The following is a 16,787-nucleotide window of genomic DNA, read 5'->3' as shown; positions in this document are numbered from 1 at the left end:
GAAAGGTGCAAATGTTGACCGTCTGACTGGATTACTGAATATGAAGTCGTTGATGACTAGTCAGATATCCAATTCATCCAAAACATCTTTTAAACACATTTCCCAAAAGTGTTAAAAACTATCACGCCTTCCATTTAATATACAAATCAAGCCCTCGTTTATTTTTTCCAGATCAGCAACACTTAGATGAGAGCATTCAATTTTTTCATTGACATCCTCTACTGGGTTCATTGCATGGCAATAAAGACATAAAAAGAAATAAGTCTTGAATTGTAACATTGACTCAAGGTAGCCTGCACATTTGTAACCTGCCTCTGCTTTGTCCTATGCAGAAAATGTTTCAAAAAACTCGAACTTCTTCAAAATTTTTCTATATTCTCAAGATACTATAAGCTCGCATAGTCCATTGAGTCGGGCAAAGGGGTCGTAGACCAGCTTGGTCATTGGCGCTCTCATCATGTGCTTCTGGAAAGTCCCAGCCCTTTGTTGGATTCCCTTACGGTGTTTACAAAGTCCTTGGCTAAAGCCATAGTATCCCTCATAGACATAAGATGGCAGAGACTGTCTACAACTGCCAAGTCTAAACTGTGAGCAATGCAGTGCACATAACATGCTTTTGGTTGTATATCCAAAGCTAACTTCTTTAGTCCTTTGAACTTACCTCTCATATTCGAGGCAACATCATAGCACTGTCCTCTTAAGTTATCCATTGACAGATCAAGACGAGCATAAAAGTCTTTTAAAGTACTAAACAAGAGTTTGTGATTCTACATCTACATACATACTCTGCAATCCACCATACGGTGTGTGGCGGAGGGTACCTCGCACCACAACTAGCATATTCTCTCCTGCTCCACTCCCAAACAGAACGAGGGAAAAATGACTGCCTATATGCCTCTGTACGAGCCCTAATCTCTCTTATCTTATCTTTGTGGTCTTTCCACGAAATATAGGGTGGCGGCAGTAAAATTGTACTGCAGTCAGCCTCAAATGCTGGGTCTCTAAGTTTCCTCAGTAGCGATTCATGAAAAGAATGCCTCCTTTCCTCCAGAGACTCCTACCCGAGTTCCTGAAGCATTTCCGTAAACAAATCTAGCAGCCCGCCTCTGAATTGCTTCTATGTCCTCCATCAATCCGACCTGATAGGGATCCCAAATGCTCGAGTAGTATTCAAGAATAGGTTGTTTTAGTGTTTTATAAGCAGTCTCCTTTACAGATGAACCACATCTTCCCAAAATTCTACCAATGAACCGAAGACTACTATCCGCCTTCCCCACAACTGCCATTACGTGCTTGTCCCACTTCATATCGCTCTGCAATGTTATGCCCAAATATTTAATCGACGTGACTGTGTTCAAACATTACGAGATTCTTTTTCCTATTCATCTGCATTAACTTACATTTATCTATATTTAGAGTTAGCTGCCATTCTTTACACCAATCACAAATCCTGTCCAAGTCATCTTGTATCCTCCTACAGTCACTCAACGACCACACCTTCCCGTATACCTCAGCATCATCAGCAAACAGCCGCACATTGCTATCCACCTTATCCAAAAGATCATTTATGTAGATAGGAAACAACAACGGACCTACCACACTTCCTTGGGGCACTCCAGATGATACCCTCACCTCCGATGAACACTCACCATCTAGGACAACGTACTGGGTTCTATTACTTAAGAAGTCTTCGAGCCACTCACATATTTGGGAACCAATCCCATATGCTTGTACTTTAGTTACGAGTCTGCAGTGAGGCACCGAGTCAAACGCTTTCCGGAAGTCAAGGAATATGGCATCCATCTGATACCCTTCATCCATGGTTTGCAAGATATCATATGAAAAAAGGGCGAGTTGCGTTTCGCAGGAGCGATGCTTTCTAAAGCCATGCTAATGCATGGACAGCAACTTCCCTGTCGCAAGGAAATTCATTATATTTGAACTGAGAATATGTTCGAGAATCCTGCAACAAACCGATGTTAAGGATATTGGTCTGTAATTTTAAAGATCCATCCTTCTACCCTTCTTATATACAGGCGTCACCTGCGCTTTTTTCCAGTTGCTCGGGACTTTACGTTGGGCAAGAGATTCGTGATAAATGCAAGCTAAGTAAGGAGCCAATGCAGTAGAGTACTCTCTGTAAAACCGAATTGGTATCCCATCAGGACCTGGTGATTTATTTATTTTCAACCCATTCAGCTGCTTCACAACCCCAGGGATGTCTATCACTATGTCCTCCATACGGGAATCTGTAGGAGACTCAAACGGCTGTACGTTTGTACGATCCTCCTGCGTGAAAGATTTCTCAAATGCTAAATTTAAAAGTTCAGCTTTCGTTTTGCTGTCTTCCGTTGCCAGGCCAGACTGATCAGTGAGTGACTGGATGGAAGCCTTCGACCCGCGTACCGATTTTACGTAAGACCAGAATTTCCTTGGGTTTTCAGCAAGATCTTTTGCTAAGGTATGACGGTGGTAGTGGTTGTATGCTTCGTGCATCACTCTTTTTACAGCAGCACGAATCTCGACTAACTTTTGCCTGTCCTCATTCTCCCGATCTTTCTTGAACCGCGAGTGCAACTGTCATTGCTTCCTGAACATTCTCCAAATTGCGCTGTTAAACCACGGTGGGTCTTTTCCGTCTGTAACCCACTTTTTTGGCACATACTTCTCCAATGCATAATTTACAATGTGTTTAAAATTTGCCCATAATTCTTCCACGTCCATCGTACCGGAAGTAAATGAAGTCGATTCATTTACTAAGTGCGATGCTAACAACTGCTTATCTCCTCTTTCTAGTAAGAATACCCTCCTAGCCTTCTTGACCGACTTTTTAACTTTCGTAACCATAGTCGTAATGACAACATCATGATCACTAATCCCTGTCTCAACACTGACACCATCAATGAGGTCTGGTCTGTTTGTGGCTACCAGATCTAAAATATTTCCATTACGCATTGGCTGTCGATTTAGCTGCTCAAGACAGTTTTCGGATAATGTGTTCAAAAGTAATTCACACGACGGCTTGTCTGTACCACCTGTAATGAGTCTATAGACATCCCAGTCTATACTAGGTAGGTTGAAGTCGCCTCCGACTAATATAGCATGATCTGGGTACTTCTGCGATACAGAGTTTAGATTCCCTTTGAATGATTCTAGAACTGTCACGGTGGAACCTGGTGGCCGGTAATAACACCCAACAATTAGCTTTATTTCTCCTAGCCCTGTTAAACGTGTCCAGATAACTGCACAATCACACTATAATTCGACCTCAGTAGACATAATATTTTTGTCAACTGCAATGAAGACACCACCTCCTACGGTGTCTAATCTGTCTTTAGATACACGTTCCAACCCTCACTAAATATTTCAGAACTCCCTATCTCAGGGTTCAGCCAGGTCTCAGTCCCGAGAATAATTTGCGTGCCACATGCTTCCTGGAGGGCAGTAAATTCAGAAACTTTATTCCGAACACACTGAAAATTTACTGCTAATATCTTGATAGCTAAAGTGTCTTTACACTGAGCACGTCCTGATTTCCCTGCCTGCACGTCGACTGGTGAGTGTTTCATCAGGACACCTCGCACTACTGCCTAGCCTAAAAAACCCCCATGTGCATGCCACAAGTACTCTGCTGCCCGAGTAGACGCTCCCTTTGTGTAGTGCACCTCTGATCTATCTAGGGGCATCCTACAATTCTCCACCTAATAGCGCAAGTCTAGAAATCTGCAGCGAAGACCGTCACAGAGTCGACGAAGCCTCTGGTTGAGACCCTCCACTCGGCGCTAAACCAAAGGACCCCGATCCACTCTGGGAATGATGCTGCAAATAGAGAGCTCTGCTTGCACCCCACGTGCGAGGCCAGCGGTCTTCACCAAATCTGTCAGCCGCCTGTACGAACTGAGGATCGCATCAGAACCCAAGCAACAGGCATCATTGGTGCTGACGTGAGCAACTACTTGCAGACGACTGCACCCCGTACGCTCGATAGCTGAAGGCAAGGCCGCCTCCACATCTTGCATGAGGCCACCCCCCCGGCAGACAAACCAAGTGCACGTTGGATTTCTTTCTAGCCCTGTACGCTATTTCCTGCCTAACGTTGGAGCTCCCAATAACCAGCAAGCCTTTGCCCCCGTGTGCCTGCTCGGGCACTGCTGAACGAGCGGCCACCAGCCCACTGACAAAATGAACAGGCGAGGCCAGCCTCCACAATGACCCTCCACCTCGAGCGACGCAAACGCATTGCAGTCCGCCACTCACCTTGAGGTGAGACCGGCCCCAACGCACCGGGTACACTAGAAGGCGGCTGACTCAGCGGACGCAGCAAGCGATACCTGGGGTGTCTCAAGTGACACGCCAGACCCTCCGCTGTCGCTGCACCTCGAGGCAGCAGCTTGAAGGCAGCTGACCATGGCCAACAACACGCTCAGCTGCTCACGAACTGCGGCCAGTTCCTCCTGCACCCGCACACAGCATGCACACACCCTATCCATCCTACTGCTAATATCTGGACGTATAGAGTTGCGACAGATCAAACAGCAATATGCGACTGCACAGTTGCGTCACCAGTGCCAGATTGAGCTGCGATATATGAACAATTACTTACGAACCAAGCAATCAAATGACCACGATTACACCACTATACAGATAATACAGTGTGATCCTACCCCTGTCTTAGAACAAATGACAACTGCCTACGCGATGTTACACTCTACCGTTATTAAAATTTGATACCACCCCTTTCTAATTCAAAAATACGCAAAGATCCGAAAAATTTCACCACACAAGCACACAAACACACAAAGTAATTTGAATTAAACATGCGGAACTAATACGAAAAACTGAATATACGACTAGTTTCTGCTCGCACACGTCACTCTGCAAGCACAGATGAAACTGCACTGGCCTCTGTATGCTGCTAACTGACTCTACGAAATAAACAGAAAGCACTGGCTGTCCAAAACAAACAACTCCGCGAATTTATACTTTACAGCTATCAATAAGCAATATAACTCCTCTCAAATACGAGAATATGCAAGGATTTTATGTAATTAAATATGCAAGCACACAAACACTTGGAAAGAAATTAAGAATCAAAGAACAAAAAATTTGAAAGCTAAATATGTTACTCGCTACTGCACTGCTGCTGCACTACCGCTGCACTGATACTTCACCAGTGTTGGGGGTCTCTTATAAGCCAATGAAGTCTTCGTTGATGATTAAGGAATCATCGACAGTACAAATGCAAATTACACTTTGCCCATCCATGTCATGAATGGCTTTCTGTGGAAATCCCAGGCTGTGGCCGTGTTTTTTGATTTGGAGATAGCCTACACACCTACTGGAGGACTGGTATTCTCCGTACTCTCTACACGTGGGGCTTCCGAGTCTGCATGCCCCATTTCCTTCAGGAATTTTTAAGAGACCAAGTTTGCGAGGTACGTGTGGGTTGTGCCTTGTCAGACACCTTTATCCAGGTAACAGTGTGCCTCAGGGTTCTGTCCTGAGCGTTGTGCTCTTTGCTATCGCCATTAACCCTATAATGGCCTGTCTCCCATTGGGCATCCCTGACTCTCTTTTCGTTGATGATTTTCCCATCTATTACAGTTCTCCATGGACTTCTATCATTGAGTGGTGTCTTCTGCAATCTCTGGATCATCTTCACTCATGAAGCATCAACAATGGCAAAACAGTTTGTATGAATTTCTGGCGGCGCAATTGATTTCTTCCACTGTCTTCACATCTTGAGCCTGTTGCTCTTCCGTTCGTTGAAACTATGAAGTTCCTGGGGCTTATGCTCGATAGGAAACTTTCTTTGTCCTCCCGTGTATGCGGTCCCTCAGTGCCCTACTCATCCTCAGTGGTACTTCCTGGGGAGTAGATCAAACCACCCCCCTCCATTTGTACTGGTCCCTTGTCCATTTGAAACTCAACTATGGCTGTTTTGTTTATGCACCTGCATGTCCGTCCCTCTTATCTCAATACTGTCCACCATCGTGGCATCCGTTTGGCCACTGGCACCTTTTACACTAGCCCAGTTGAGAGTCTGTATTTAGAAATTACCGAACTACTGCTGTCCTACCGCCGTGACTTTCTTGTCAGCAGATATGCATGCTGTTTGTCTGGCATGCTTGGCCACCCATCCCATGCCTCCTCCTTCGATGACTCCTTTGATCACCAGTATGGGGCATGTCCCTCTTCCGTTACCTCCTGGAGTTCGCTTTCGGCTCTTGCTCCAACAGCATAACTTCACACTACCTGCAACTTTTCCAGTGAGTGTGAACGCTTCACCACCTTGGCTTCGTGTGGCGGCCTGTGTTCACCTTGCCCTTAATTTGCTTCCTAAGGACACTACTCCAACCTCGTTCTATCGCCTTCAGTTCCATGATCTTTGCATGTAACTTTGCGATGGTGCCTTTATATACACTGACAGCTCTCGGACTAACTGTGGTGTCGGGTGTGCCTTTGTCATTGGCACTGATATTTTTCGGTATCGCCTTTCGGAACACTGCTCAGTATTTACAGCAGAGCTCTTCACCCTGTATCAGACCACACAGCACATCTGGTGACAGAGGCTTTTAAATTGTGTCATCTGCTCTGAATCTCTGTGCCCTTCAAACCCTCTCTGTGCTGTATACCGTCCATCCCTTAGTGCAACGGGTCCAGGAAAACTGTCGCTTGCTCACTCTTGATGGAGCCACTGTGATGTTTATGTGGCTTCCTGGTCAATTCGGTCTGATAGGAAATGAGGCCACTGACACTGCTGCCAAGGCTGCAGTCCTCATACCTCGGCCCGCTAGTTCTTACATTCCCTCCGATCTCTGTGTTTCCGTCTGTCAGCAGGTGGTGTCACTTTGGCATCACCACTTGTCATCCTGTCATGGGAACAAGCTCTGGGCTATTAAGCCTCTCCTAGCAGCTTGGATGACGTCCTCTTGACCCTCTTGCCGTGAGGAGATCATTTTAGCTAGGCTGTGTATCAGGCACTGTCTTTTTAGCCATTGTCATTTGTTAAGTGGTGCTCCCCCACCACTTTGTGCTCATTGCACCCAGTCTTTGACGGTCTGCATCTGCTAATGGAATACCTTTTGTTTAACCACTTAAATTCTTGTTTGTGTTTGCTGTCTGAGTTATCGGCTGTTGTAGCAAACGACGTGCAAGCTCTCGACCACGTTTTACTTCTTATCCGTCATAGCAGTATTGTGAAGGACATTTAAGTATTTGTTTAGGACCTCCATTTCTCTATGCGTGTTTTATAGACATTTTTCCCCGCCCCTGTTTTCACTGTCTTCTCGTCTGTCGATTGGGATTAATGTGTAGTCATTTTAGCTCCTCTTGTTGTCTTCGTATTCTATAGTTTTGACATGTTTGCATATGACCCTAGTTGTTTTGGTGCCTAAAACAAAACAAAACAAAACAAAACAAGCACACAGTTATTATTAATAAGTTCCTCTATAGTTGAAGTGCTTTGGCTGCGTGCATATTTTTCCTGAGTTCTAGTCTTAACCATTCTTTGTCTTCATCTACATTCTAAAATTCTTTCCAACCTTCATACAAACAGTGAAGTAATAAAATAAATAGCATTGTGCCACACTTCAATTACACAATCAACAAATCAGTAATAATAAGCAAATATCGTCAGGCAAATGTTGCTTCAATGAAAGTGGATATAGCCAGACTCCATCATGTGACTCTGCTTACATCAGGATTCAGTTCAAAATAGATTTTCTCACTTTCCTTTGTTTTCTGGATCAGCAGTCACCAAGGTGGCCTAGAATAACAACAGTTCAACACTCACAGTTGGCATCTTCTGGTTGTGAGGAGAGTGGTGATGTCTGTGGAGCACAGCCAGCTGCCGATGCGCAGTTGTGTAGCCGAGCCGGAGCTGACCCCCATGACCCTCTGCTATGACAAAGAGGCAGGCAGCTGTCCAGGCAGTGAGATCCTTTAGGTGTACACAATTCATGCGCCCTGCTGTGAATTTGCATGCAGTGCGACCATTTAACATGATAGCAGCGAATTGTTCAAGTGAATTTTTATTCCATTTATTGTGAGTTGTCATGGTTGATGGTGGTGGTAAGTGACAAATTTTGCGTGTGGACACAAGAGACATAATTTGCAGGATACATGCTTTCAACGGGTGCATAGCATGTGTATGCGCATACTGAACCTGTTGCTTCGAACCACCAAGAATTCAGTCCATGTCATTGTCTCGACCTGCGTTAACCGCCTTTGTTCTTGGATTGGACTACAGTAGGCTAAAAGGCTACGGGTCAGATCCCAGTTCACCATACAATGTACAGAATGGCCAAGATAGGAGAATGGGTGACAGGATAGGCTGTGAATTTAGAGGTAACAAAATGAAAGCATAATTGACACCAAAATGATTTATTGGAAAGAAGTATATAAGGGTCCTACACAGGGGAAGGCAATTAGGTAAAACTCTCTTGATCTGATTGGAAAAAAGCGCATTCGTCATCTGGAAAGAGCCGCACCATCTTCACTGACACCAAAGTGCCAGCACTGGTGGTTCATCTTGTGGGACCTCATTTCCATGTCCTAGCCTCAGGATGAGGATCAGAAAATGGAGGCTGCTACAGTACTTTATAATAATTATACATTGTACACCTGGAAGTTATTCTCTGGTGTATTAACACATGTTCTGTCATCCTGTCCCTTCTTGTCAATGTTTCCCATATGTTTGGAAAAAATCAAACAATGGAAACATAAGGTTGATGCAATGCAGGAAAATACAGATTGCTACTTACTGTAAAGAAGACACGTCAAGTTGCAGACAGACACAATTGAAAGACACTTACATAAAGCTTTCAGCCACAGCCTTCATCAATAAGAGAGAGAGAGAGAGAGAGAGAGAGAGAGAGAGAGAGACACCATTCGCACATACAAGCAAGCACACCTCACACACACACACACACACACACACACACACACACAACTGCCAACTCCCAGCATCTAGGGCCGAAATGCACAACATGCAGCTGAACATAACACACTTGATTTCAATGGCTGCTTCACTACCAGAGCCATCTGGATCCTTCCCTCCATCACCAGCTTTTCTGAACTGTGCTGATGGGAGTTATCCTTACAACACATTCTCCACTCCTGTAATTATCCCAGCCTCAACCTATGGTAACATCATGACCCCGCATTCCCCATCCAACACACTCCCCTGTGGGTCCAGGGGTTAGAATAGGCCCGAGGTATTTCCGCCTGTCATAAGAGGTGACTAAAAGGGGTCTCACACTTTCTGGCCCTATGAGTTAAGGTCCCATTCTATGGTTTGGCCTGCCACTTTCAAAATTCTACAGAAGTGCAGGCCATATGGGGAAGGATGCCTTAGATGATGCCCAAGTGCCCTTAGATTCGATCTCTTGTCATGGCTTGGCATCCCCACCTGTGATTCAACTATTTGGGCGAGGACACTTTACGGGGTATGTCACCTTCTTCCGTTGTCTCCTGTCCTCCCTTGTCCCCATGACAATATTGGATTTCTCTGCACCCAATATCGAGCACGGTAGCCCGTCCATTGTGGTGGGGCCGTCATGTATCCATTTGGTTGTAGCGCCCTGACAACACTGCTGATGCCTGAGCTGTAAACTCCCCACGTGTGCCAAGGAGTAGGTGCCTGTCTTCCTGGGGCATCAGGACTCCCAGCAACGACTATCATGCCAGTTGACCTTTGCTGTGGCTGGGTGGCGCCCATGGGGAGAGCCCCTGATCGAAGTTGGTGGCATCAGGGCAGATGAACCCCAATGAAGTGAACTAAGTCATCTCTTGCTGGTAACCGTATGGCACCAGTAGTCTCTAAGAAGGGCAAGATAGACTACAATGCCGACAGGTATGACCCTAAATCATTTCCCTCCCTCGCTGCACCATTGGAGGAACGTAGAGCTACAGAACAAAGAGAGTCGTATTTGCCTCAGTTTTTAGTCTGCAGCAGAACCGATGGCAGGGTGTATACGAGCTGGGACAACTGGGAGATCCATGAAAAACCTGGGAATGTTTTTATCTGGGAGAAAATGCGGAAAATCCCAGGAATTTTTTAGAATTTCGAGAATATTTCATTGTTTTAGTTTTCAGTTAAATTTTTTGAATTTTGACTGGTAAGAACCGATACTCTAACAAAGGATATTACTGTATCCCGCTACTGCAGAATAGTACTTCAACAATAAAACATAAATGATAAATGAGAGAAAAAAACTAAAATAACTAAATTTGTAAAGGAAGTGCAGCATATACAATGACACACAATGCTCATGCAAGCGTCTGGCAACAGCAAATTGTGTCAAATGCTTTAGGAAGACTATGCAATGCTCCATAAGAACAAATTGCGTCTGATGAGCATGAAGTCACAACTGTTTACATTAGACTCGCTTTAGCAGTTACGAGCGGGCTCATGCACATGCACAGTTGAGTCGCATTTGAGTAGTAGATTCTCCCGCTTCTGGCTACAGGAATGTGGCTGTTGGCTGGGCTGTGCAGTGCAAGCAGTCACAGCAAGCAGCTAGATGCTACCAGAAAAGGGGGCCCCAAATTCATGTTCTTGAAGAAAAAAAACTTACTTCACGAAGCGCCTAGCATCCAGCGCAAGTTTGTCTATCGATTATTCATATGATTTTGAAACGCTTCCCTGTTGGTTTTTGAACACACTTTAAGTTGATATCTGAATGAATCGTAAGTTGATTTTTGAATGCTTGCATAGTGTATGTGATGTCTCTGTCAGGAGAATCTCCATCGCATGTGGAAATAAACTTTCCACAGACAAAACGGGACGGGGCTATATGAGCTGAGCAGAGTAAAGCCCAACAGATGCATGCCAATCACTGTCTGATTATGTGGATGATAGGGTCTGCGAATGATCAGCATTTTTATAATTACTAGCAAAATCCATAGATTCAGACTACCAGAATGGAAATAAACGACTGACAGGAATAACAGTTGAGAAAGATTACTTATTACCTTCTCGGTGTATCCAAGAAAGTGAAATTTTGACAGAAAATTTTTGGCCAGATCACTACACTAGTAAGGACCAGTTGTACAGTCCCCGGCTAGCAGCCGCTTAAGTTCTATTCTGGAAGTAATACGGAAAACGTGTTGTACGGACACGTAATAATGCCTAACCGGAAAATAAACCTGTGATTCTGGCAGGGTTAGTGGAGTTAATCGGCGAACTAATTTTGACAATGGCAGGAATAGCTACAGAATTGGTGATGACAAGATTGTTAGAACGAGGAAGGAGAAGAAACGGGGACATCACACAAATTATGGAAGAATAAGATGATTCCAAACTTATATAAAAATTTTGTAATAGTGCTTTTCGATCTCATGCTTGAGAAACTGGTGCGTATGAATGAAATATGAAACTATTTCCTAACATAAAGCTTTTTGCTTGTAGTAGGCCTAAGAGGCATTTGATATTGGTACTTCGTGAAATCTGTCGTGTTATAAGAATGGCCATTTGTGCCAAAACAGTCTCGTTTATTTGGTGTGTGTGTTATAAAATTGCTGCAATATTAGAAAGGCCTGTTTTGTTTTATCTAGCAGACGGTGACAAAATAGTTTCAATCAGATTGAGAAACCACACCAGCCATGGGTATTATTTGTGTTAACAGCTTTTTCAGTATTAGATAACAACATATTGATTTTTCATGTAGCAAAACGTTTGACGAACTTTAATGAGGTAATAGATTCTTTCGCAGAAAGGAAATAACTCTGTGTAAAGCTGTAGCAAGATTAGAGAGAGAAAAATGCTAGGAGCTAAAGATTGAAGAAATTTGTACTTTCTTGCTTGTCTCGTCTTTATTGGTTTTATGTATCCTATATTTAATTTTATGTCACACAAAACAGCAAGTTATTAGCTAATAGGCAATAAAGAGTGCAAATTTTCTTAAAGAGTTCTTGTTCTCCCGATTATAAATAATACCATCCGCTATTAATTGCAAGGGTAAAAAAAGGGGGGGGGGGGAGCCAGGCTGTCAAGCCGGCCGACTGGGAGCAGGAGAGGAACCACAGGACATTTCAGTTTCCACTGTCCTGAATATAGTTTGATGACATTCATTACAAAATATACACGTTTCATTTCCACAGAGCGAAATACAGTGACGTGTGATAGAAGAATGCTTTATGAAGAGGCGTGGCACTGCACTTTGGCACACTTAAGACCAAATAATATCTCTTACATTTCCTCGAACACATATGTTTTGTGTTTCACACTTTTCAGAAAGATGTGCGCTACAAGACGAAGATATTTTTGAAAATTCGATTTTAAATTTTTTTTTCCCTCCCCGGTAATACCATAGATCTGGAGCTGATACGCAGAGCAGTCTCCATGTGACCAGTGTTTACATTCAGTGATTTTGCTGTTTCCTCTTCATTTACTCTCATGCCAAATGAAAACAAAACGGATATCTGTGGCCTGGAGCTATCAAGTGAATTAAAATACATTCACATAATTTCGGAAGGCTGACATATGTTTTTAGTTTCAGATTTTATTTTATTTCCACCTTCCTGACAGTCAAGCATTAATCGCCTTAACAGTGAAGTTATTTTTGTTTTTTTGCTAAAGAATTTTGACTCTTTTTAACCATTTCCGCAGAGGCAGTCAATGTATTTGAAGCAAAATGTTTAATTCCACAGTACTGGCTAGTTTCAACTGTTCGCTGCATTTCAAGTGCATGTTTTCATCTTCTGGCACATATGGCATTATGCCATAATAAAGAACCAAACATAATATAATACTAGTGCCCCATGAAAATTTACACCCCGAAAACCACACTGAAAAGCTTAATATCAGGTCAAGTTCTACTCCATTGGGAATCTGGACGTACAAATGTGCACTTTAAATATGCACTCTAAATGTGCACATTTTTATATGGGTCGCGAAATTCCGATGCTCTAGGAGTATCCTCTGACGTCTTGTTTCTTTTATGACTAATGTATGATCTTTCAATGTTTTACACGTACGTACATACGGGCTTCCTACGTCATGATAGCTGCGCAAGTGTGGTGTCACGTGTTATCTGCGCTCTCTGGCAACTGCTGAAATGGGAAAATATTGTGAATGGTGGTTTGAAAAGCGTTAATTTCAAAGTAAATATCCTTTTACATAAATTGAACTATGTGCAAGAATGTACCATGAATTTCTTATGTGATATATCTTAAAGTGTAACATGCGCAAAAAAGATTAACATTATATGTGAAAGCTTAGCTTCTCTTGCAGCTTATTAACCTTAGAGACCAGTATTATATGTGGAAGCTTTTCTTTTCTTATAGCAACGCTATGTATATTAATTTAAACTATTAACTTTCCCTGTTTGTGTGTTCTTGCTACTTAACAGTGATGTTGTTGTTGGCCAACTACATCACGTGTCCTATGCTCTGAATATCCACTGTCATCGGCTGGCAGGATCACGTGACTTGAGCTATGACTGGCTTACAAAAGCGCATCACAATCTCGATTTCAATTATTTGGAAAGTAACATGTGGTGTTTGGTGGAATTCCAATGTATACTTTCATAATACGAAAATACGCAGTGTACATGTTCCTGCACATCAAAGATATTTCCAAAACTTGTCTTTTTCCCTGATTTTTAATTTTCTAAAGTGTCGGAATTCTACGCTGGTGTATAAAACCATAACCATTCAAAGGATTGATAAGGGAAAAAACGTATTTTCACCCGGGAGAAAGTGTATTTTTAACCAGGAAATCCGGGAATTTTTTTTTCCTTGTCCGCGTATACACCCTGGATGGGGGCTGTTTCCTACCTACGAAGCCTCAGTTTTTCGTTGAACAACTTGAGGATAAGTTTGGTGAAGTGACAGTGGTGTCCAAGATGCGAAACAGCGCAGTCTTGATTCAGACATCATCCCCAGCCCCATCCCGAGCGTTACTCGCCTGTGACAAGCTGGGTGATATTCCTTTTTTCGTCACTCCCCATAAAAGCTTCAACATGGCCCAGGGGATTATTTTCCATCGTGACCTCCCTCTTGCAGTCTGACGACGAGCCCCATGCCAATTTGGAACGACGGGGTGTTCATTTCATCCGGCACATTTACAGGGAACTCAAAGACAACAGAGTGCCTTCATCTTGGCCTTTGAGGGTGATTCATTGCCTGAAAAGGTCAAGGTGATGGTTTACTGCTGTGACATTAAACCATACGTCCCTCCCCTTATGTGGTGTTTTAAATGCTGGAAGTTCGGGCACATGTCTTCCCGCTGCACTTTCAGTACCACATGTCGAGACTGCGCACGTCCACTGCACCCAGATACTCCATGTGCGCCACCTTCCACTTGCATCAACTGTGGAGAGCACCACTCCCCCTGCTCGCCAGACTGCTCAGTACCCCAAAAGGAGCAGAAAGTCATGGAGTACAAGACCCTGAACCGACAGCAAGTGACCCTGAAGCATAACCTGCTTCTTTGCGTGCTTCATGCCTTCCCAGCCTCACAGTAACGTCATCCTCCAGTGGAATTGTGGTGGCTTTTTCCATCACCTGGCTGAGGTTCGGCAATTGTTAAGCTTTACTCCTGCTTTCTGCATTGCCCTCCGCAGCTGTAGGGGATATTACAAGAACCATAGCGACTATAATAGTGTGTCAGGTGGAGTTTGTGTCTATGTCCTGAAGTCAGTATGCTGTGAACCTGTGCCCCTTCAAACCCCTCTTAAAGCTGTATCTGTCAGGATAAGGACGACGCAGGAAATAACTATCTGCAACATATATCTTCCTCCAGATGGCGCAGTACCCCTGAACACATTGGCAGCACTGATTGATCAACTTCCTAAACCTTTCCTACTTTAGGGAGATTTTAACGCTCATAACCCCTCGTGGGGTGGCACAGTTCTCACTGGTCAAGGCAGAGATGTCGAAAATTTACTGTCACAGCTCGGCCTCTGCCTCTTAAATACTGGGGCCGCCACACATCTAAGTGTGGCACATGGCACATATTCGGCCAGTGATCTTTTTGGTTTGCAGTCCTGGCCTTCTCCCATCTATCCTCTGGAGAGCACATTATGACCTGTGTGGTAGTGACCACTTCCCCATCTTCCTGTCACTGCCCCGGCGTCAGGCCCACAGATTCCTGATCAGATGGGCTATAAACAAGGCAGACTGGGACGTTTTCACCTCTCCTGTTCCTATTGAATCTCCCCCACGTGGTAACATCAATGTGGTGGTTGAGCAGGTAACTACAACGATCTTTTCTGCGGCAGAAAATGCGATCCTTCACTCTTTAGGTTGCCCGAGGTGTAAGGCAGTCCCTTCGTGGCCGCCGGAAGTCGCTGAAGCAACTAAGGAGCTTCGACAAGCTCTACAGTGGCATAAGCAGCACCCTTCCCTGGAGCACCTCATAGCCTAATGGCTCTGTGCCCGCGTTCGCCAACTTATCAAAACTTTCTTCCAACTTTTTGGCATTGGCGTCGTCCCCAGATGACATTTTCTATGTTTTTCCTACTCCAGCTGCTGATAAACAACTATGAAAACAACACTTGCAATTTTCATCTTCCATTTTTACAGATGTGATGTGCACATACTGGAACTATTTTGTGTACCTACGACCACTTGATTACATTTTTTGCAATGGTGCTGCACATCTTAATGTGGACATGGCTTAATGTTTGCACTCTCACTGCACTAAAATTTATTTAATAAATCTCCCAAAAATTGCTTTAATTTATCAACACCCACTATCCATTGTACAAAAATTGCTTGCTTTTTGATATTGAAAGCATAATTAAATTAGCTTGAAGTGATGTTACTAATGTTCCTTGTGGTCTAAGACTTACAGCAGCAGGAGCAAATAATTTATTTTTCTGTCTTACCTTGTTCTTGTTACAGATGGTTTCCATAAAGTTGTGTCAATTGAAAGTGGTGGTTTGAAAGTTGATAAAGACGAGATGGAATTTGCACATCAGTGTTTCCTAATGGGTCATCCTTACCTGTTGGAGCACATTAAAAGGAAGGTAAGTACATTATTTTGTAGAATAATTGTGTTTAGAATAGATCACTATATTCAGTTGAGTCAGGAACTGAAAAAAAACTAAGGCTTGTACTGCTTTTGCTTTATACTTGCTTCTTCTGTGACTGAATTGCATATGGATGAATTAGAAGTAGATTCAGAAGCTGAAGGCATAGTGCAGAAATCACATTGATGAATTACAAATAAGGCAATGTAATTTTTTTTATTTTCTGGCCATTCTCCCTCACTTGAAAAAAGATATATATGAAGGTGACCTGAAAGACTGAGTCTTGGAACCCGTCTTGATCAAGAATTCAGGAAGGGTAGCAGTTTCATTGGTTTAACAACCACTTACATATGTTTCACTATCATTTCTTCATGTAGCAGCAGGTTACAGTGTTAGGTAGCTTAGTAATTTAATTTCTCATTTATTTATCCGTAAATTCGTCAGGTTCTGTGAGAACAAAGATAGCCAGAGTTATGTGGAATGAATCACTACATGATTCACGAAAAACTGATAAAATTTAAAAGTAATGGAGAGGACTATAAAAATTAGAGAAATAAACATTTACTGTACTGTATACAGCAGTACTTCACCATACAAGGCTCTCAATTACTGCAACAAATTCCTGTCCACAATAAAATAAGTGTGCCAAAGGAGGCAAATATAACAATGTTATGAAAAGAATAGTTACTACTCACCATACAGCAGATATACTGAGTTGCAGATAGGCACAACAAAAAGACAGTCAGAAAGTGAGTTTTCACCCAATAAGGCCTTCATTGAAAATAGACTACATACACACTCACATAA

General features: G+C 43.3%; 1 protein-coding gene across 5 annotated transcripts in view; it reads left to right on the top strand.

Moving 5' to 3' along the window:
- LOC126253108 (heat shock factor protein) overlaps nucleotides 1-16,787 on the top strand; it is a 152,085-nt gene that overhangs the window by 33,948 nt on the left and 101,350 nt on the right. For all 5 annotated transcript variants that reach the window (XM_049954220.1, XM_049954219.1, XM_049954216.1 and 2 more), the window contains exon 3: nucleotides 15,853-15,977. In XM_049954220.1, the coding sequence (XP_049810177.1) occupies nucleotides 15,853-15,977 (125 nt within the window). The remainder of the gene's footprint in view (nucleotides 1-15,852; nucleotides 15,978-16,787) is intronic.

Source organism: Schistocerca nitens, chromosome 4 (genome assembly GCF_023898315.1).
Source record: "Schistocerca nitens isolate TAMUIC-IGC-003100 chromosome 4, iqSchNite1.1, whole genome shotgun sequence".
Lineage (NCBI taxonomy): Eukaryota > Metazoa > Arthropoda > Insecta > Orthoptera > Acrididae > Schistocerca > Schistocerca nitens.
Note: the sequence above shows the minus strand (reverse complement) of the source record. Positions and strands in the feature narration are given on the sequence as shown.